Genomic DNA, 23,648 nt, shown 5'->3' with positions numbered 1-23,648 from the left:
AGTATCTCATTCCTGAAATGTGGTGTCCAAAACATAATGCATTTCCAGAGGGAATCTAATCATTTGGACCAGCTGTAATTCCAGCACTCAAGATAAAAAAATTAACATTATTTTGGCCATTTTAATGCCTAAACTCCAGCTTGTAAGACAATGCCAGATTGAAATGTTATACTATTAAAATTATTCCAATTTTTTGATGCTTTTCTGTCTTCTTGTTTTGGAAATGCCATTGGAGAAAATTATTTGTCTACAGACTAAGAATTCTGCTCCCCAAGAGGTAATGCATTGGAGGGGTTTCTGCTGTCAATCATTGAGTATTGATTTATTAATTAAAGAGCAACTGAGATCAAGAAAAGTTATGGCTGTCTCTGCTTATTTAAGAGACTGAATTAAATACCCTCCTGAGTGGTATTTACTGCAATCTGAATAAAACTTCCAGGCTGCGTTTCAGTAGATGGAGGCAGAGTAAGGAGATTCTAAAAGTTCTGAGTTTCCACATGGCCAAAGTTTACTCCTGATTTTCAGGTACTAACCACTGCTTACCAACAGCTGCATGCAAAGAATTCCCATACAAATTTCTAAGATTTGTTACTTTCTGTTTATTTTTATGGACATGAGACTAAACCTGGGAAATGGTGTATTTTTTTAATGTCTGTTACTGGAAAATTGTCAATTTTGACTCATTCTATTGATGTCTGTAAAATGTTGGTTATTTGGATCTGAAAAGAGGGAACTGTGGCGACCCACTTCCTAGCGCACTCGAACCGGCTCACAAATAGCCAGCGCGCCGGCACAAAGGCCAGTCCCAAAAGGGCGCCAGGTTTGCTTCACCAACAAAGGGAAAAGCCTGTGAGGGATTGTGAGTACATGCCCCTACAGCATCCGCGCCCGGGGAGGGCGGGATCAGGGAGGCTTTAAAGCAAGGTTGTGAAGTGCAAATAAAATCCTTCTTTAACTGCAGTTTACCAACTCCGTGTCGTTATTTTAGCGCTGCGTGTAGCACACCGCTACAGAACTCTAAAATGTCTTCTATTCTGTAGACACTTTCCTTTTTACTTCCCACTGTGAAAGCTAGGAAGGAAATTATAGTAAAAATCCATTTAGTATCAAGTAAACGTTTCACCAGATATTTACATTACACATTGGACATTCATAAGCACTCTGCAAGAAAGCACTGCATTGCCTTAATTGCCAAGATGCTTTTATGCCAGCATTCCTTGAAATTCTCCTTAGTTATAGGTATAAAGTATGCAAAGACTCCTTTATAGCCATTCATTGAATAATCTAAGCAACAAATTACCTCTGCCTTGTATTCACCAGAAATATTTGGTTGATAAAGGCTATTTGAGATAAAATGTTAAGTGGTCCTCTTTCCACAGATGCTGCTTGACCCTGCTTAGTGTTTAGATAGATAGATACTTCACTGATCGCAAAGGAAATTGCAGTGTCACAGTAGCATTACAAGTGCACACTTACACAAATATTAGAAGAGAAGCAAGAAAGAATAAAAAATAAGTTACCTTAAAAGTAAGATGTATAAGATTTACAAGTCTAAGATTACAACATTTACAAGATTTCCAAGTTCATTCTTGTTTGTGATGGCAGTGCAGAAATTACCATAATATTATACAGCACTGGCTGTATAATTACCATAATATTATACACCAACCAGATAAGTGATGATTATATTGTGCAGGGTGTCTGCGATAGCAGGGTGTGGTAAACAGAGCTCTAGTAAACTTTATCTGTTTTTAATCCAGATTGTCGTCATTCCTAAAGATTTAACATCTTACTTATTTACGTTCAAGATAGTTTAAATTTTTAATAAATTTTTAATAAATATTGAGCCAGCTGTCGAGGTTTTGACTATTTCCAGGATTGACTGGCAAGTGGCAGCTAACAATTTTGTCACAGGTATCAGACAATGAAATATCAAATAAGGAAAGTATAAGAACTTCCCACTCGCCTTCATCCCTGATTTTTGTTTGGTATAAGTTTAACATTGAGGTCTTCTCTTGTACCTCACCTGTGGAGCAATCCTTATAAAGACTAGACCGTGTGGACGGGTAATTTTACTACAAAGAACTTTATCCTATTCTTGTTCAATTTTTGCACAATTACTTGACCAAGGGAAGGTCAGTGTATACTGATTAGTAGCTGGGACTCCAGTTGTTTTATTTTTGTTTTTATTTGCCTTTCCTCCCCAATCCATGTATACCAACTCTATTCCCAACTCAGATATAATTAAGGCCAAGCACTATTTGCAATTTCACATTGCCTGGTACAGCAGATTAATTTTTTTTCCAATACTTTCTGAGATGCTTTTCACAGAAATATTACTGTCTTTTAGTCAATCTATGCAAAATACTAGAGGAACTCAGCAGGCCAGGCAGCATTTTTTTTCCACAGATGCTACCTGACCTACTGAGTTCCTCCGATATTTTGAGTGTGTTGCTTTGGATTTCCAGCATTTGCAATTTTTCTCTTGTTTGTGATGGTCTTTTCTTCCCCGTTTTTCTTAGGTTCCTATCCATCTCCAAAGGCTGGAGCTACATTAGTTGTCTACAAGGATCTTCTGGTGCTATTTGGGGGTTGGACTAGGCCAAGTCCCTACCCTCTGCACCAACCTGAAAGGTTTTTTGATGAAATACATACTTACTCACCTTCCAAAAACTGGTAAAGAATTATTATATTGCTCTTATATTTTTGAAATATTTTAAAACTGGAACTTAATGCGAGAATTACAACAAATGTCATATACAATCTTTATTAGGTACACCTGCCTGTAAATGCAAATATTTAATCAGTCAATTATGTGACAGCAACTCAATGCACAAAAGCATGCAGATGTGGTCAAGAGGTTCAATTCTTCTACCAGGTGGTCTCCATTATCTTTGTCATTGGTTGGTCGAATTAATGCTATTAAGATTATTACCCAAATTCTTATATTTATTTCAAGCATTACCAATTTTTATTCCTAAATCTTTTTTTTGATATTATTGACTCCAAAATATCTTCTTATCTGTGGCAGAATAAAAATCCTAGACTAGGCAAAAAATATTTACAGAAGCTTAAGAAGGAGGGCGGTTTGGCTTTGCCAAACTTGAGATTTTACTACTGGGCAGTTAATATATGATACTTAATACTTTGGACACAAGAATCGACTATAGCTGCTTGCCCACAATGGGTAAATTTGGAATGTAAATCTGTACAAGACTTTTCTTTGTTTTCAATTTCAGGATTTTCACTTCCTTTTTCTTTATCTAAATTGAATAAACAAATAACTAATCCTATAGTCAAATACACACTGCAAATTTGGTTTCAATTTCGTAAATTTTTTGGTTTGAATAAGTTCATTTTATCAAGCCCTATAATATCTAACTTTTTTTTCCGGCCCTCTTTTATGGATCAAGCTTTTCTTTTATGGAAAACAAAAGGTATAACATGTTTTCGTGATTTGTTTTTGGATGATAGCTTTATGTCCTTTGAACAGCTATCCAATAAATAAAATTTACCTAAAACTCATTTTTTTTAGATATTTGCAAGTTAGAAATTTTTTGTTAAATGAGTTACAGTCTTTTCCCAAACTATGTCCATTGGACATTATGGAAAGAATTTTAGCTCTGAATCCTTGTCAAAAGGGTTTAGTAGCCACCATTTATAATATGATCATGAAAATACAGCCAGGAGTATCAGGAAAAATTAAGAAGGAATGGGAAAAAGAACTTCATTGTCTTATATCCACTGAGCAGTGGGAGAAAATTTTACTATTAGTCAATTCGTCTTCTATTTGTGCTAAACATGCCCTAATACAATTTAAGGTTGTACATAGAGCTCATATGTCTAAGGATAAACTTGCTCAATTTTATTCCTACGTTAATCCAACCTGTGACAGATGTCATTCTGATGTTGCTTCATTGACCCATATGTTTTGGTCTTGCCCTTGTTTGCAAAATTATTGGAAAGATATTTTCAGTATTATTTCAATAGTTCTGAATATCAATTTCCAACGGCATCCTATTACTGCAATTTTCGGTTTACCAATGGTGGATAATAGTCGTTTATCCTCCTCATCTCGACGAATGATTGCATTTGTTACATTAATGGCTAGAAGATCTAACTTTTTGAATTGGAAAGAAATTAATTCTCCAACTATATTTCAGTGGTTTTCTCAAACTCTCTTGTTTGAGCTTAGAAAAAATTAGAAGTGTTGTTTTTGATCCTTCAGTTAAATTTGAAGAAACTTGGAGACCATTTATTCAACATTTTCATATGAGTTAAATTGTCTTTTCCTAAACCTCACTTTTATTATCCTTAATTATTTGGATGGAGGTTCGGAGTTATTGGCACTACTGTATATATCTGACATTATGCAATGGCTCATGTTGGTTAGTGTTTTTTCTTTTTTCTTTTTTTCTCTTTTTTTTTTCTTTTTATTTCTTTTGTTCATAAATACTATGAGTTTGGGAGGTTATATTGATTATTATATATTTGAACGTCTACTTAAACTATTAACTATGTACTCTCAAACTCTTTGTATTCATGTTTCATTTATGTTTGCTTAAAAATTAATAAAAAGATTTAAAAAGAAAGAAAGAGGTTCAATTGTTGCTCAGAACAAGCATCAGAATGGGGAAGAAATGTGATCCAAATGACTGACCATAGAGTGATTGTTGGTGCCAGTCAGGGTGCTTTGAGTATCTCAGAAACTGCTGATTTCCTGGAACTTTCACTCAAAACCCTCTCTGGAGTTTGCAGAGAATGGTGCATAAAATCAAAAATCATCCAGTGAGTGGCAGTACTTTGGGCGAAAATACCTGGTTAATGAGAGAGGTCAGAGGACTAGCCAGACTGGTTCAAGCTGACAGAAAGGTAACAGTAACTCAAATAACCATGCGTTACAACAGTGTTGTGCAGAATACCACCTCTGAACACACAACACATCAAAACTTGAAGTGGATGGGCTATAAGACTAGACTAGGTTCCACACCTGTACCTAATAAAGTGTAGTTTAAGTGAATGCACTTATTTGATTAAATATAATAACTTAACAGGTCATCCTTCCATCTTGCCTGTTTAAATAAAATTTTTATCTTCCTGGAAAATTTCGTTATCGTGTATTTTGTATTCAGTAAATGCCGAAGCATAAAATTAACTCGAGAGAAGACTGGAGTTAAACACATTCATGGTGTAAAGATCAATTTTGTTGTTTAGAATGCATCCAATGACCTGAGGAATCAGTGCTACCCAGTACAGTGTATTCCAGATGATTAAACAAGTAGACAAGGCTCTTAATGTAGTTACTTTATTTAGATCAGGGGTTTCCAGCCTGGGGTCCACAAATCCTTTGGTTAATGGTAAGGCATAAAAAAAGGTTGGGCATCCCTGGTTTAGATGGTAAAAAGATGAAATAATGCAGAGTTGGGGAAGCTTGGGCCACAGAAACCAAAAGACATGTATGTCAGGGAGTTGCAGGATATTTGTCAGTGTTTGGGTTCCTTTTATGGACTTAGACTTAGGATAACCACAGCTACTCTTGGTTTTTGCCATACTTCTATTAAAGAAGAGTAGTTTAGTTTTTCATTTCTGTTGGGTCATTGGTACGAGGGGTGATTGATAAATTCGTGGCCCAAGGTAGAGGGAGTCAATTTTAGAAAACCTAGCACATTTATTTTTCCTACATGTACACACTTAGTCCAGCAGTCGTGGAGCATACGGATCCCTTCTTTGTAGAAGTGATCCGCAGCAGGGGTGATTGATAAGGTAGAAGGAGATGTTATTAACTTCAAACTTTCTGCTTTATCACTCAAAGAGTTGAACTGCAAGTGCATGTAACAAGAGTGTCTTGGACCTCCAGGTGGTCCACTGCAGGGGTGATTGATAAGTTCATGGCCTGAGGTAGAAGGAGATGAAATATACAGTTCTCGTTACATGGTCGTGCAGTTCAACTCTTTGAGTGAAAGTGCAGAAAGTTTGAAGTTAATATTCATCTCCTTCTACCTTAGGCCATAAACTTATCAATCACCCCAAGCTGTGGACCACTTCTGGAGATTCAAGACACCAACTTCTACAAAGAAGGGATCCATATGCTCCACAACCCTGGACTAAATGTGTAAATGTAGGGAAAATAAATGTGTTTTCTAAAATTGACTCCTTCTACCTTACGCCATGAACTTATGAATCACCCCACGTAAAGTGCACGAGATTTTATCAGAAAGGAATTTAAATTGGTGGAGTGCATCATGAGTTGGGATTTGATTTTTTGCCTGAAAATTTGCAGCTGAAATCACTTATTATATGGTACCCAACTTGTTCTTGTCTTAGCCAAGGTGCATTGAATGTTATTTCAGCATTCTGGTTTCACTCCTGGTTAAGAAGCACAGGGCCCTGGAACAAAACTATTTGAATATTCCTTTGTTCTGGTTTTTGATATGCAAGAACATGAGACTGAATTGTGAATATTTTCATTATTGTAAATCTCTTCTTTCTTTTCCCTTTCTTTGAAGGTGGAACTGTATTGTTACAACTCACGGACCCCCTCCAATGGCTGGCCACTCATCTTCTGTAATAGGAGATAAAATGATTGTATTCGGAGGTTCATTAGGCTCTCGACAGATGTATGTGTATATATACATATTTATGAATTTGCTAATAAGTTAGATGAAATCTATGCAGTGAGATCCTGTACTTGGGTTGCTCCCAATCTGTGTGTCTCAGATTTTGTTTTGGTTATCCCTACCATATGTATTGCGTGTTTTAGTTCCTGTTTTCAGGAAGAATAAATTTGCTCTTGAATTTATTCCCAAGTGATCCTAGAGTTGCTTCATTTGAAGCATCTGATTTTTTTTCCTTCATGGAGTGGCTAAGCTTTGACACCGCTGCTGCCATTTCTGGACCGATCACTTGATGAGAAATCATGAGCATAGTTAATGATTTTGAAATGTTGCTTACAATTTTTCTGCTATAACTTTTTTTATTTAGGAGCAATGAGGTCTGGATTTTGGATTTGGAGCAATGGGCCTGGTCTAAACCAGCAACTTCGGGTAATGTGCCTCATCCGAGGGGTGGACAGTCCCAGGTGAGAGGGGAGAAAGGTTAACTTCTCTGCTTTTTATTTTTGGGCTGCTCTTTTCAAATGCAATGGGAAATGTACTATGCCTTTGAGATGTTTATATTGGTGCCATTGCATCAGGAATTTGGTGCTGATTTATCAGGGATGGATTGATTTGTAGAATATCAAATGGCCTTTTGAGGCTAAATATTTACTGGAGCAAAACATTCAATCTAAGCTTGAGTTATTTTTGATTTGGCTTTTAATGTCCTAAATGTGAGTTGCTGACCTAGGTAACTAGTAAACTATCCATTAGTTTTGTGAAGATTTTTGTATGACTCATGATGTAGCAGGATTTAAATTTTCAATGTTTACATGTAGTAGTAACAGGTTCTAAAATAATCCGACTGTGATCCACCTTGGACTTTATTCTATTTTACCAAGAATTCGTATTTCCCATGTAACTTTTTTTTACATTTAGAACATAGAACCATAGAACATTACAGCAGAGAAACAGGCCCTTCTAGGCTGTGCTGAACCATTTTTCTGCCTAGTCCCACTGACCTGCACCTGGCCCATATCCCTCCATACCCCTCTCATCCATGTACCTCTCCAAGTTTTTCTTAAATGTTAAAAGTGAGCCTGCATTTACCACTTCATCTGGCAGCTCATTCCACACTGCCACCACTCTCTGTGTGAAGAAGCCCCCCCCCCAATGTTCCCTTTAAACTCTTCCCCCTTCACCCTTAACCCATGTTCTCTGGTTTTTTTCTCCCCTAACCTCAGTGGAAAAAGCCTGACATTTTAAAGAAATTCTTTATTGCTCTTATTTAGTATTTATTTTCCTTCAGTTTTTCCAATTTATTTTCACCTTTTGTAATAATTTTAGTTCTTCAGATGAAAGTGAGTTGCTGTGTGCTGTTTCTCACTACCTCTAACCCTCCTCTCCAAACAATGGAATAACTTAATGGTTGTAATTGTCATCTTTGATAGTATTTATGCCTCAGAGCTGAAAGGAGATAGACTGAAATCTCACCTTGAACTGAAAATTAAATCTGTACTTTTAGTGCAGTGTCAAAGCTGTGCTCTGTTGCCAGAGATGCTGCTTTTAGCAAGCACTGTCTATCTGAGGCTTTGTAGATATGTATAAAAGGTTCTGTCGCATGATTTGAAGGTCGTGCACACTTTATTTTTGGACTGTAAGCCTCAAAAGAAATATTGAAATTCACAAAATATTTGTAAGTTACTCATTTTATTGTGAAGAAGTTGAAACTCTAGTCCAGCATCCTTAGTGCCATACACAGAAAATTCTGATCACAGAAATTGCCTTTATCATCATTCTCTGAGCAGAATAACTCTTCCCTGGGATATGTCAGATTACTGTGTATTCTCCTTAACCCAAAGTCCCAATAAGTGGGAAACAAGTGGGAACCACAAAGCTTGCACTAGTAGGTTAATTAGCTAAGGCTAGTACAGATCTTAGTTAATTTTAGATAGTCGTTAATGAATATAGATCTGTAGTACAGATTCAAAATATGCTGGACTAGAGAATGCTGGTCTAGAGAGTTTCAACCTGTATGTGGAATATATTGCTTCTGTGGTTCCTTAAAGCAAGATAGTTTTAAAATTCAGGGAATAACTTACTTGTGCTGGTTTGCATAATTATTGCATGATAACAGTTCACTCTTAAATTTAATTAGGACATCTGGTTGACACAATGAGTATCTTGTACTTTAAAAGTACAGTTTTGAAGGAACTATGAGAGGAGCATGAGTAATCTTATACCAGAAATGATTTATTTTTTTAATTTTAGATTATTATTGATCATGAAACTATTCTGATCCTGGGAGGTTGTGGAGGACCCAATGCAGTGAGTATTAGCATTGTACATTGTACAGAATATTTTTTTCCATATCTAGTATTCTTGGAACTATAATCATAACTAGTGAAATATTACTGCAAATTTTGCCAAATATAATGGGGGGGGAAGTACTTTTAAGAACAGTTACATAATCCTTTTAGGAGTTTAAAGCTTTGTAACATTTGGATATTTTATGAATTAGTTAATAAAATTAGCACATTTTGAATTGGCCAATTACACAGGGATCTGCTAGTTGTCAGAGAAAACTCATTTAAAAGTAAATTTAGAAAAAAATGTTTGACCTGGGTGTGAGAGAATGTTGAGCAGATTACTCCAGGGGCCCTGAATAGATGGAGTTGGTTAAAAAGGTAAATTAGAAGAGTAAGTGTTTTGGAGGAAGCACAACTGAAAAAGGATAAAAAGATTGAGTTACTACAGCTAACTCAAGGATGGAGCAGAATTTGAAAAGCTCTCCTTTTACCAGTATTCTAACCTTACAGTACTAACTGTTATTCTACATGTTATCATATCATGTTGCATATTTAACAGTTGTATTGCTTTAAGCGAAATAGTACTTAAGACAATTTTATAAAATTGCCTTAAAGTAAACATCAAAGCTGAAATTGAATTAAATAGAGTTAGCAGTTCCCTACTGTATTCATCTGTGTAGTGTATTAACTGGCTATGATACTACATTTAAAGACTACTTTTAGTTCTCCTTTGTAAGCTTTTAATGAATTAAAGCATTAAAGTTGAATGCTGGGTTCTGAAGAATCAATAGATTTTAAACCACCCTTCCTCCTGATCTTCCTATAGAAGAAGAATGTAAAGCATAACCCAGTAAGATGGTAGAATTGCACCTTATTTAAAAAGTTACTTTTCAGCACTTTGGGTATAATCTGCTTGGAGTTGAATTTGGTTGTCCGTCCTTATTTATAAGGTTTGGGTTTAAGGTTTAAGGGCAGTACAAGAGACTGCAGTTTCTAGAATTTGGAGCAACAAACAATTAACTGCAAGCTGACCATTGTTGTAGAGGCATCTGCACCAGACTTTGAGGGAAGTAGTCCTGGTTTTGAATCTGGCTAGCTCCTTTCATGCTTTCCATCAGTGCTGGGTTGAGCGTTGAGCTAGCAACTCAACCTCACAAAGAAAAACAGGCAAATACTAAAGAAACGGCAAAGGTTGCCGCCCGATGCGCCACAAGGTGCGGAGTTGAACAATAAATAATGTACTGTAGGAACTCAGTAAATCGAACAGCATCTGTTGAGAGGAATTTTTGGGTGGAACCCTGAATCAGGACTGACCTGTATAAAACGGGAAAGGGGAATAGTGAGACAGGAGTCTGAGGTGATTGAGGAAGGGGCAATTCCTTTACTCTCACAGATGTTGTTCAACCTGCTGAGTTCCTTCAGCAGTTTCTCTGTTGCTTCGGATTAAAGGTGTTATGTGGGGCATGGTAGTGTTTGAATATGGCTGTCCTAAAAATAACTTTGAGATGTCTTTTGTATGTTAATTGTTGATCATTGTTCCAAAAAAAGCTGTTTAAAGATGCATGGCTGCTACACATGAACGTGACCCCTTGGACGTGGCAACAGCTAAAAGTGGAGAATGAGGAGCATGGAGCACCTGAGTTATGGTGCCATCCAGCCTGTAGGGTAAGCCTTTGCAATAGGTTATTTAGTCAAAAACAGACATCAGATGGGTGGTGGTTCAAACCAAAATTGATGGAATGGATCAAAAATATCCTGGATAGGATCCATGCTGAATTGGCTGATTTCATCTGGGGTCTGTAGATCAGTATCATGTACTTCTGTACCAAATATCAAATTAAGCAGAATTTTTATTTACCGTAGTCCATGTAAGAAGTGAAACTACTTCAGCAATGATGATTGTAATTGAATAGCCCAAATCCTCCCCTTGACACCATTCTCTTTTCCCTGTTCCTTGTTTTGCTGGTATCCCGTTCCCTCTTGCTCTGTGCCCCTGATTCATTTTGTCCCTACCGTACATCTTACACCAAGCTACTTCTCCCACATACCTTCCCACTCTGGCCTCTCTTTCCCTATCCTCTCTGGGCCACAGCCAATTTTCTCTTTGATCCTAAATTGACTGTAGCTTCAATAGGTCCTATAAATCAGATAGACTCCCTTCTTCCAATTGAATATTTAATTTTAGTGTCTGTTTGTATCTTTGCCATCATATTACCAGTTGCCTGCTTCGAATGCCGGTTGTTGGTGATCCTTAGTTCAGGTTAAAGTGTGTCCAGTGCATAGGTTAGAAAATAATAATTCTCTTCACAAGCTGCTTAACTATCAGTAGATCCATTGGGCAACTCACAAGAGTCGCATGTCAGTAGTGAGGCCTAAGATCTCAGCACTAGCTAACCATAACCTTTTTCAGAAAATTAAAGCTTGTGACAGTTTGATTTTAGCCTCAATTAGACATGGTTCTCATTTACGCAGTTACACATACACATTTTTTAAAATGTTAATGCGTTTGTTTCCAATTTTGTTTATTCCTTTAATGAAGGAAGATGGAACGAGAATTGTTTGTGAGTTTAAATGAGTTAGTTGTTATTTATCATGTTTTTTAAAAATTATGTATTCTATATATAAATAAGATTACCTAATCTCTCTTTAATTCCTAGGTTGGTCAATGTGTAGTAGTGTTCAGCCAGGCTCCCAGTGGTAGAGCCCCTCTGAGTCCCAGCTTACATTCCCGGCCATCTCCTATCAGTGCCACACCTCCGGCCCTTGGCGCAGAAATAAGAGAGCATCGTTCACAATCCCCTGTACGGAGTACTGATGAAGTTCCCTGTGTGAATGGACGCTGGGGCACGTTGAGGCCAAGGACACACAGACCAGCTGCATCCAGTTCTCGGGAAGGCAGTCTATCTCCAGCAAAAGGAGAAAGGTCTCCAGTGTTAAATGGTGGAACATTATCCCCAGTATCCTTATCTGGTTCTTTGGATAGCCCAGTGCAGCCAGGATCCCCTATCCCATCATCTGTGGTCGAAGCATATGATCTTCGAGGTTCAATTGGAGGACTTCCACATGTCATGAGACAAAGCACAGCAGTGGAACAGAAGGCTGAGTCAGGATTAGATTCATATAGGTCCCAGGATTTGGTAAATTGGGATTCAAAACCCTCTTCTAGCCATGGTGTAGAAGATAATGGGACAAGTCCAGGAACTGAGATTACTGTTTCAGAGCAAACAAATGGAATTCACACACCACCTCATGTCGTGACTGCTTCTCCAGGCCCAGTTTCACCAGGAGCACTCCGAAGAGGGCTGGAGGCAGTGAGGGATTTCTTACCGCAAAGTTCGATATCTGTCGTGCCAGCAAGCTCAAGTTCGGCTCCTTCATCTGTGTTGCCCGCAAATCATGGTCAAAGTTCAAACAGTACTGATGTACCACTGCGCCCCGCACCTGCCCAGGCAGATGGACATGCTCTGCCACCAATTGCACGTCGATTAGGCCACCACCCACCTCAGTCTCTAAATGTAGGCAAGCCCTTATACCAGAGCATGAACTGCAAGCCAATGCAAATGTATGTGTTGGATATAAAGGATGCAAAAGAGAAGGGAAAAGTTAGTTGGAAAATTTTCAACAGTGGCTCAGTCGTAGGCCCACCGGAAACCAGCCTCCACACAGTTGTGCAAGGAAGGGGAGAACTGATAATTTTTGGAGGACTGATGGACAAGAAACAGAATGTGAAGTACTATCCAAAAACCAATGCATTGTATTTTGTGCGAGCTAAGAGATAATGCACCGCCTGCAGGTATTTCACATTACCTGACGCACACCCATAAGCTGTGAATTTAAAAAAAAAGATTTATCTGTAAAACTACTCTGGAAGTGGTTTAAAGTTTGCTAGTTAAAACACAAATTTTACTCCATTCCAGTGAATTGGTTATATTCAGACTTATCTATCTTAATTTGACTCTCGCTATGTTCTCGAAAGCTTCTGCTGCTTTCAATACTGATTGGATAAAGAAGTGGTGCGTGAACACTTCCACCTGTTGCGGTAACTTGTGTGGTATGCTACAAGTTAGCAAACTTGCTTTAGCTAGGTGAGATCTTACTATAAACAACTGCCGTTGCATTGGCAGGGCACAGTGAGTCTGCAGGAGTATGTCGTGCCTTGTTTGAAGTTTCAACTTCAAACAGGAGGAAATGCCCAGTTCACTAATATGGGCAATTTTGTAATTCAGTAATTTGGTTGCAAACTTCAGTCTGTCCTGTGACATTTCTTTACCAAATCAGCTAATTGACATAAACCATTATTCCAAGGATTGCACATGCTGACCCCAAAGCCAGTTGAGTTGACACATACATACAGGTCCGTGAAAGGTGTTGTAAAGCATTTCAGTTTTCTTTTATTGCAGTTTGTCACTTAATTTATTTTTTAAAGAGAAACAGTGTAGGTAGTTTATTAAGAGAAAAGTTTAAGTATGGGCTCAATTATTGTACTCATTCCTCTCCAGAAGTCTTGAGGTATATTTACCCAGCTGAACATTGAATAGCTCATAACTTCTTGTACTTTTCCATGTTGGGAGGAAAACACTAAACCTCATTGCTTACAAGGACATCTGTGTATCTATCCTATTATTACTGGGAGACAGAAAACCAAGCAATATTAGTGTTCCTAATGAAGATGCAAAATTGCCGTACAGCCGAGTCTACTGCCACCCATTAGGATAAATTCAAGATAAAAGGAGGCCTTCTTTGTTACTGACTGAGTGTGATAATATTCAGTTAGATTGTGCAGAAATTCAATGTTATATTAAAGTCTGTCATGGTAAACTTTTATTTCAGTTCAGATAGAACAGAAACTATTGTTTCTGTATTTTTAAATATCAGAGAGCTAGTTGGTTCAGCCGTCTTTGGGAGCATTTCCCATTCTGCTGATGTCAATTAACTTATCAGTGTCATAAATATTCATTAGGAGATTACTTTTTCTTTTGTGAAATGTATTTTACTTTTTGACTTCTTTCTGTTTTTCAATTATAGCTATTAATTGGCAACATGCAATGGCCTTGTTCACCAGTTTTATAGTGGTGTCTGTTTACACCATAAACAGTGGGTGTGTTATTGAAGTCACATTGGAATTTGTTTATATTTTCTTTTATTCACCTATTGCATCATCTAATTTCTAATTGCCTCAAAGGCTAAGCTGCCATGAAGAAGTGGGTATTGAGCTGCAAATCTGCATTAAGGGTATTTCTTGAACAATTTTCTTTGTTGTTTTTTTTGTGCTGATATCGCATTCACCCTCAGACACCATGTCAGTCTAACTTGCTGACATTTTATTGCCAGCCACTGTTTCTGTTACATTGCTTTTAGGATTGCCTCAGTGTGGTGAGTTGTAGATGTAATTTCCCACATGTATGGGAAATTGCCTTTATAATTGTGTAGTATCTTGGGTAGAAGCCAAGGTGAGTCTGCAAAGGGGAAAACCATGACAGAATTAACCTACCTCTGCTCTAGGCTGTATAGTGTCCTTGCAGCTACTTTGAATGCTAAGATAGTCTTGCCTCCTAACTTTATTTGCTCACCGTTGTCTCCATTTTCAAGTTTCAGTGGGAGGACAGGTAACAACATTGAACTCCAGCTCTTGGTAATGTAGTGGCTGTATTTAGGATTAAAGATGAACTTGAGGCATGTGTGTACAATTCCCTCACTGTAATGTATTGTGTCTTTTAAAGTGAGACAGTTTGTGGGGGAGAAATTGTGTTCTTGTTTCATTCACCTTATTGTTTAAATGTAACAAACTGCTGATTATAAAGGATGCAGGAGCTTTTGTAAGATTTAGTCAAGAGCAGTAAAAAGCAGAAGTTGCATCTTTTCAGACTGAATGGCAGCGAATGCAAGCCATCAGTTAAAGAATTTGCTCCAGGATCTGGGAGCTAGTGACTGAAGATTGTAGTTTTCAAATTAGAACTCATGGTCATCTTGAATTTTGATGGATGAGGTTTTGATTACTAATATGTATTTGTGTAACCATCCATATATTATCTAGGGTGTAGAGGAACTGCATCCCAAGTCTGATCATTACACAGTAGAGAAGAATATCCAGTCAATAAATGTAGTGGTTCACACAGCCCCTTCAGCTGTCTTTGTTGTGTGATGGTTTGGAGCTTGCTGCAACCAATGCATCTTTAGAATCCACAATATTTTATGTAATGTGACATAGTCAAGAGGCCCAGGTGATTTTTATACTGATTTGGTTTCTTTACGGATGCCAGATCCTTTCAAAATGCAGCAGTTCAGTAATTGTAAAGTGTTGATAGTTTCCCCTGAAGCCACAGAATCCTCTGCAGTCCTTGAGGCCACAGGGAAGCCACTCTGGAGAAATATGAGCTCGTCACAGCTCAGAGTGCTGCAAGTTGTTGAAAACCTATGGCTTCATTAATTATACGCAGTAGTGCCCTGCTGCCCAAGGTGAAAAAATACGTTGAAGGCAGTAATGGGGCTTGCACAGATTTGCACAGATGTAATCCCTTTGCCAGACCTGCTGCTTGATTTATTTTCTACAGATTTTAGGAAATATAGGAATGAACTAAAATGCTGCTCAGATTTGAATCCAGTAAATATAGCTGGTGTGCAAACTTACTTTTTGATGTGTTACAGGTTTATGATAAGGCTTTTGGTGGTATGGGTATATATCTGGTGAATACATTCTCAGTTCATTGAATTTATGCCCTGCTTTGATAAGGTCTGTGGTGCCCATGTGTTTGAATCTTTCTGCAGGTAAAACCACAGCTTTGGTGCTATTTATGTTGGCCTCTTCGCTGATGAGATTGATTCCGAAAATCCTTGTGTTAATAGTAAATTCTATGCAATGTTTTTATCCCAAAACATGGTTGTTCAGATTAGTATGACTTATCCCTCTTCTGGTTCTTAAAATGTTTGGGATCCATCCCTTTTTATGCAGTTATCGTGTAGGTTGTGTATCTACTGCCTCTTTAAGCTTGATGTGGCTCCAGGATTATGAGCCTGGTGAAAGGTGTTTTGAACCAGGTAACTATCTGTGATAGCATAACTAAAATGATGCAATATGGCAGATGGCAAACCATCTGTTCTCACTTATGGGACTTGATGGGGTGGCTCTTTGCTGGGGTTTAGGATTTTCTCCACTGGTGGCCAAAGCATTATTTGTTAGTTTTGTCCAGCACAAACAGTAGGAAGCCCACTAGTACTATGTGAATAAGTTGTTTTCACCTGTTATGAATGAGCATGTATCCCTTTCTAATTAACTGTATTCTGCCAATCCGTGCCTATAAAGAAGAGGTCCAAGCCATTTTGGACCCATTCATTCTGCAGTTGTAGTCTGATTCAAAGACTCATGTAATTCTTGCCATGTTTCAGATGCCAGATTGTATAGTTACCAATACTGTATGTGCAGTTTGTGTTTGCACATCCTGGCCTGATTTCAATATGTATGTCCTTGGTCAATCACCTAATTATGCTTATAGATTGCTCAACTTTTGACCCACCCCCCTGGCCTTCAGCTGTTGGCAGTGCATCGGATAATTTCATAAACTCAGCTCTTGTGAAACTGAACATCAATACAAATCTACACAGTAAACTCCAAATGCAAAAATACCACTCAAAACTTGAATTTGACTACTAATAATCTCCTCCCAATATTCTGTCCATTGCTGTATTTAGAGAACTTGAGGGTAACATTAACTTTCCTTTGCAGATTTCCATCATTGCCAGCAGGAAGTATTTTCACCAATGTAAGAGTTTATCTATTTCTCAAATTTGAAGTGGCACATTTAACTTCATGAGCTTTCTCCATGTCACTTTTCCACTATTTCAATTTTATACCCATTGTAATTTTTTTTTAAATGATGAAATAGTGAATAAGTTCTATTTTCAATATCATGCTTGCAGGTTAGTGCTATTTCCAATACCTCACCTTCACACGAGCACTTTTTTTAACAACATATATTTACTCTCCATTTCCCAAATCAGGATTATACTTTTCTGTGACCGCTGCCCCTCGATGGCCTAGTATTTCACACGGGATTGTTATACTCAACAGACTTAGAGAATTGTTCTGTTAATCTGTTATATAATAACCTTAACATAATTTAGGATCGTGACTGATTTAGAGAAGGAACCCTAATTAAAAGAAACACGAGTACGCACAATGTTTTCAGTGCTTCTTAAAAGACTTGGTATTCAATTAAATACTTTTGAAATTCATTCACTTAATAGACAAATGAAAACAATTAGCATAAACTTCTACAATGTTATAAATGAGACAAATGACATGTACTTTATATTTTCTCTCTTAGCACTCTATTAAGGGAATAATCTAGGTTATGGTGTGCTTTATTCAACACATCAATAAATTTGGAATGCTTTTTAAAGAAATGCTGCATATGCCTGCATTTCAAATGAGTTTATGCAGTGGTAGAATGATAAAGTTCAGAAAAAGGTCATGGGAATTTAACCTTTGAACTTGTGAAACAGGGGAGTGACCTATAGTAGCAAAATCTCTTATTTTTAACTGGTATGAACAGATGGGTTTACTTTTAGTTTCAGTTATCTGCATAGTTTCTGAGGCTTATGCAGTGGATATTATATCTGTAGTTTTTTTTCCCCCTTCTGAAATGCCGCTGCTGCTTTGAATACTTCAGGAATTTTTAACTGGTATTGGATAAATTGCTCTGGTTTACATGCAACATGTCTGTACACATCAGATGAAAAACATTTGAAAAGGCATAATCTCTGATTTCTGGATAGCGCAGATTTTCTTGAGGTTAATTGACTTACTATTTCTTTATACTCTGTTTAAAAGTGCAAACAAATTTGGATTTTTTTTCAAAAATCTAAATATACATTTTATACTAATGAAAAATAACAAAAATATCCCATGACTGGTGCATTTCACCAACTATTAGGTAATTTAGCACTGACAGGCATGTCTGATACAAAACATAGACACAAGCATGCGTGGCCAGTATTGTAGATCTTGCACTGGATCTTCAAGTGCAACATCACCAATGACTTTCTCTTTATTATTTTGTCTGCAAATCATCTGTTTGATTTTTAATCATTTGTAAATGATTCATTATTGTGTCATGGAGTTGTACTGTGTAGAAACAGGCTCTTCTGCTGACTGGGTCTATGTGGATCATCATGCCTGTCTATACAAATCCCACAATTTCTTAGCCCTCTGTGCCTTGCTCATTCAAGTATTTGTCCAGATACCTCTTAAATTTTACTGTTATGACTGCTCATTCCATATTCTAGTTGCTCTTTATGTTAAGTCTCATCTAAACCTATGCCTTCTGGTTTTAGAGATCCCTACCATAAAAAACAGATTCTGTCTTTCTTATCCATGCCTCTCATACTGCTCAGTCTCCTTTGCTCCAGTGAAAAGAGACACAGCCCACCCACTCTCTCCTCAAAACTTAAATCCTCCAATCCGGGCAACATCCTTTTGTAACTTCTCTGTACCCTCTCTAGTTTAATGACTACTTTCCTGTAGTATGGTAAACAGAATGGCACACAATGCTCCAAGTATAACCTTTGTGCAGCTGTAACACGCAACTCTTGCACTTAGTGCTTCAACTGTTGAAGGCAAGCATGCCATAAGCCTCCTTCACCACCTTGTCAAACTGTGTTGCTGCTTCCAGTGAACCAAGAACACTTGCCCAGGACCCTACCTCTCACTAAAGTATGTCCTGCCCTGGTTTAACTTCCAAAATGCATAACTGAGTTCATTCCCATCTACCATTCCTTGGTCCACCTGCCTAGTCAATCTATATCCCATTGGAACCTCCTTCATTGTCTACTCTACCATCAATTTTGGTGTCACCTGAAATCTTGCTCACCAAATATATCTTTGTCCTAATCTTTAATATTTATGATAACCAACAGAGTCCCAGCACTTTTCAGACATTCTGTGAAAAACAACACTCCACTGTTTCCCTACCTCCAAGCCAATTCTCTATCCATTTGGCTAGCTTGCTCTGGATCCCATGTGTCCTAACTTTCTGGACCAGTCTACAAAGCTGGACCTTGACAAAGGCCTTGCTAAAGTGCGTGTATCAAATATCTACCCCTCTATCCTTGCCAGTCCTCTTGGAAGTAAGAAATGATCTGTCTTCCCCTCTTCCCACCTTAACAACCCCTTCATACACAACACATTCTTGAACCCAACGTATCTTTATTTGTCCTAAATTTTTTTAATGTTCAAAGCACAATCGATTTAAAAATTTCAAGTCAAGCTTTATCAGTGGAAAAATAAAGTTTAAGAGCAGTTTGGAGAAATTTCAACTATTTCAACAATTTAATGTGAGTGGTAGAATTTTGTAAAACCTGCATTTGTTCTTAAATTACTGTTGTGATGATTGCATGTAATTGAATCAGCTTTGGTAAGCTGTGCTAAATTGGGTTTCTCCCCGTCAGTACAATTTCTATTTGTATCAGAAACTTTTTATTATACAGTGGTCTTGTGTGAAATCTGCATAGCATTTCCACACAAATGCAACAGTACTTTGCATATTGAGTTAATCAGGTGTGTTCCTGAGTCCACGATTTGGAGTGTAATGGAAGTTTTGTAAAAAATGAACCAATTTGTAATTAAAAAGATGTTGCTTAAAGAAAGATTGGAATTATTATTGCTGCTGAGCAAAGTACTGCCCAGACTGGGTAGTCCTAATACTCCATGTATTTGAGTTCTCATCAAGGAAGGTCCCAGGTTAATTTGCTGATTTGTTTTGTTTCAACTGATCTTGGCCAGATTAGTTATAGGAGTGAATGGCGCTGTCCTAGTAGGAAATATAAATTATTGTTCTTCAGATAGAAAGTGCATGTTTATAGAAGTTGGGATGTCCTTTGTGATTATATCGCCTTCCAACATACCAAAGTAACTTACATATGATGATTGACAATTTTGGTAACATGCTGGAGCAGGGGTTCCCAATTTGGGGTCAACAGACCCCTTGCTTTATGGTATTGATCCATGGCATAAAAAAAGGTTGAGGAACCTCTGCACTAAAGGATACCCGGCTCGTCTGGAACCTGTTCCCCAGTGAGGGTAGCAATTGGAAAAAGGAGGGAAGTGGGCTGAGCACAGTGCAATTGAATGGAAAAACATAATTAGTTGAACATATGTCATCTATATGCCATAGTTAAGGTGGAATAGTGTAGATATAATGGTGATGACCCACTGTTAATTAAACTTGGATGGGACCCCTTATTTTCAACATTGATTATATTTACACAAAGCTACTCTCTTTCACTAATAGAGTAGAATAATAAGCTTGGTCATGTCCTAAAGCTACCTCACCAATGACTATACAGCATATTGTGTAACATTTGTGCTGAAGGCTAAAAAATGTCAAAACTTTAAATGTCAGGTTTTACTTAAACTGCTGCTAAGAGCATATTTTTTGTTAGTTTCATTTCCAGCTATATAAAGCAGATTGTTTGATTTTCACCTAAGATTTATTGAATTGATAGTCATTTTCAACAGTGGTCAAAGTAGTTTTATCTCCATTTTTTGACAAAGCTGTTTCTAAAGTGAGGCTCATTTGAAAGTTCATGAAGTTAATGAAAAATATGGTCATGCTAGATGTCCCTGTGAAAGAAACTATACATCTGATTTTTTTCAGGTGTTTTCCACAAACCATTTAACATTGGTTCATGTCCAGAGTGATCTGATACCTTATAACATTAATATTTTGCTTCTTTCTCAGGCTGTAAAACAGACTTAGTACTACATTGTTGGAAGTTACAGACTGATCTAAACAATTGCAGAATATACACGCAGTGTGCCTGGTAGATTGGCTGGAAGCCATACTCATCAAGAATGCAATAAAGGGAAGTCATGGCAAGTAACTACAGTTTCACATACATCAGAAGCTAAGACTATAAGGCCTTTTTTTAATTTGGAAGTTACCATTTTAAGTGCCTGGCATTAACAACTCTAAGACTTTGAAACCAGCTTACTTCTACTTATCTAATATATTGATTTTCAGCAAGGCACCCATCTATTTTGAGAAATGACAGAGACTGCAACAACTAATGCAAAATCATGGAACCTTCAATTATGTTTCTTGTCATATTTAATGCCATGCAGCTATGGGCATTGGGGATTGTAGAAGGATGAATGTTTACTGGACAGATGAGCTCAGGCTGGGCCAGTTGTGTACTCCCGTCACTAACTGTTAACAATTTCAATCACTTTTTTTCATAGTGCAAGATTACTGAATGCAGTGACCACATAGGCACCTAAGTATATGTTGAACAGCAGCAGGAACTTTACCTCAAGTAGGTCTCAATGGACACAGTTTCTTCAATTTCAGAAAACTGGTAAATTTACGTTTTGCTGCTGAACTGAAGGTAGACTCCTTCGTTTGTTTAAAGTAGGACAAATATCTGCTGCCTTACCTGATCCCATTAGGAGACTGATCAATGCAGATTTCTATTTTAAAGCTACGAATAGTGCTAACTCTGCTGCTATTTATAAAAATTTATTTGGTAGTTAATTACATACTGGTTTTGAAAGTTGCCTCACTGACTCTGAAGGATGCGTGAGGAAAATTACAATAATTCAACACATCATTAAAAGAGCTGGAAATCTGAAACAACTAGACCTACTATTTGCAAGTTACCAGCATTTGCTTGAAAAAAAAACAAGACGTTTGTGTTTGACCAGTTGTAATAAACTATTTTGTGAAATTCTCAGTTCTCTTAAAAGGAAATACTTTTAGCTAGAAAGATTACCGTTTGCCCACTGGTCTAATACATAATCTATTATACATGCAGGCTAAAAGGCCTTAATTCAAGTGATGCTGTACTTGGTGTAAGGAGAGGGCAATGGTCTGTAGCCAACATAATTCAGTGCCTTCTACAATAACTTACATTTTGTATATCACAATTAATGGAGTGAAGTATCCCAAGGTTCTTAACAGGGCTGTACCAAAAAATCTAGAGTAAATATACATGGCACCCAGTTTTGTTTCTCACAGGCTAAGTGACCTGATAAGGCTCTTGTATTGGGCTAATTATCACAGGACAAGCTCTGCCGGTGGGGGGGGGGGGGGGGGGGAAAGAAGCTTTGAAAATTGGAGGTGGTGATGAGATAAAAAGTTCTTGCTGGTGCACAGGACTACAACCGGAGGCACAGTGTATTCACAAAAAATTATCAGGAATGGGATGGTTTGAAATATACCGTATAATTAAAGAATCAAAAGTTCTCTCAAATAATTAATTTGGAATCCATAACTATGTATAAACAGGACTTGTAATTGCTCTAAAGAACATTAAAGGTATGGAAATCAAGTAAGGAGAGGAATAGACTGAGTTGCTTATGTAGAAACCACAATGAAAACTTGGTGGTACCTAACTGGGATATTCTAAGAACATGAAGAGACTTAACAGTGCAGTTTCTTAAATATAATTAATTGTGATGTGCCTTCATTAATGAATCTCAAAAAATGTTGGAATTGAATATTAAAGATTAATCTTGCTGACACTGGCTATACATCCCAAGAATTTTTTGTTAAAGTGGCGAAGAGTTTTTACTTGACCAAACTGAATTTAAAAATGGGCATAACTGTGTCTGTAGGCACTGCAAAAGTATATCCAGACTAAATCTGATTCCAGATAGATACACATAAGGAAGATAAAAGTGTGTAATCATTCCTATAATTACCGTGAAGTGAGAAATAACTATACCCACATTGTATAGATATAAAATACTGCATATGGTGTCAATATTTGAGGGAAATATGTTTGGTAGATCAGACAACATGTGTGTTGAGAAAAACAAGATTTTCTTGTTGGTGAACTTCTAATGGATGTTGGAGGCAATTAGCTTTTAAGCAAGTACATAGCTGGGGGCGCAATGGGTTGGATGGTGCAGTGAAAGCCTGTAAAGGTTTGCCATGGGGATGGCAAGGATAATTAAATAACTTGGTGTAGTGGAAAGGGGCATGTGGGACATGTAGAAGCAAATGGCAGGTTTTAAAAATAAATTATGTTCGCAGTCCAGCACAAAAGAGCAGTGGGATGAAAGATTAGAAAATCTAACATATTAAGAAATGATGGCCTGGTCAAGAGAGTGGTAAAAAGGAAGTAAATGTTAAAAGGGAGTATTAATCCAATGAAATGCAGCAATGGGCTATTCCAAATGATTTTGGTGCAGCCAATGTCCATTATCAGCACATATTATCCAAATGAAAAAAGCACAGAATTATAAGAGAAAAGGCCAGAAAATACTTAATGTGTGTTACTATTTCTAGAATTTGTCTGAAGAATTGGAGCAAGCTATGGATTCTGCTCTATCATTCCTTAAAATTGTAACTAAACCTCAATTTCAGCTTCCAACATGGTCCTCGTACATTCACATGTCCAAAAATATGCTAACTTAACCGCTGCTAAATGACCTCATTCTGTAACCATGATCCCTTTTTGAACTCTCCGGTCTTTGATCCCCTTAAGCTCATTTAAGAACACTTCTTGTCTAAAGAGGATAGAGGCTCATTTTATCCTATTTCCCATGCTGGACAACCCTCCCATTCCATGGGATTTGATTTACAAAAAAAAAGCAAAGTTTTCTGGTTATCATTTTATCTGAATAATAGTGGTCATAGTCATTTCCAAGTTTGGTATTGGAGTGTCAGCCTGTAATATTGATAGAATATGCCTGGTCAATCTGACTGGTAGTGCTTTACACACCAACACAATGCTAACCAAACACCAT

General features: G+C 37.4%; 1 protein-coding gene across 2 annotated transcripts in view; it reads left to right on the top strand.

Annotated features, from left to right (window-relative positions):
* Nucleotides 1-21,591, top strand: part of fbxo42 (F-box protein 42) — a 48,348-nt gene extending 26,757 nt beyond the window's left edge. Inside the window, exons 5-11 of one of the 2 annotated variants that reach the window (XM_059951953.1) lie at nt 2,523-2,676; nt 6,507-6,617; nt 6,982-7,078; nt 8,865-8,921; nt 10,451-10,567; nt 11,560-12,695; nt 20,638-21,591. In XM_059951953.1, the coding sequence (XP_059807936.1) occupies nt 2,523-2,676; nt 6,507-6,617; nt 6,982-7,078; nt 8,865-8,921; nt 10,451-10,567; nt 11,560-12,681 (1,658 nt within the window). In that variant the 3' untranslated portion in view covers nt 12,682-12,695; nt 20,638-21,591. Of the gene's footprint in view, nt 1-2,522; nt 2,677-6,506; nt 6,618-6,981; nt 7,079-8,864; nt 8,922-10,450; nt 10,568-11,559 lie in introns of both variants that reach the window. The other variant, XM_059951952.1, reaches the window with a different exon arrangement.
* The last annotated feature ends 2,057 nt before the right edge of the window (nt 21,592-23,648 follow it).

Source organism: Hypanus sabinus, chromosome 27 (assembly GCF_030144855.1).
Source record: "Hypanus sabinus isolate sHypSab1 chromosome 27, sHypSab1.hap1, whole genome shotgun sequence".
NCBI lineage: Eukaryota > Metazoa > Chordata > Chondrichthyes > Myliobatiformes > Dasyatidae > Hypanus > Hypanus sabinus.
Note: the sequence above shows the minus strand (reverse complement) of the source record. Positions and strands in the feature narration are given on the sequence as shown.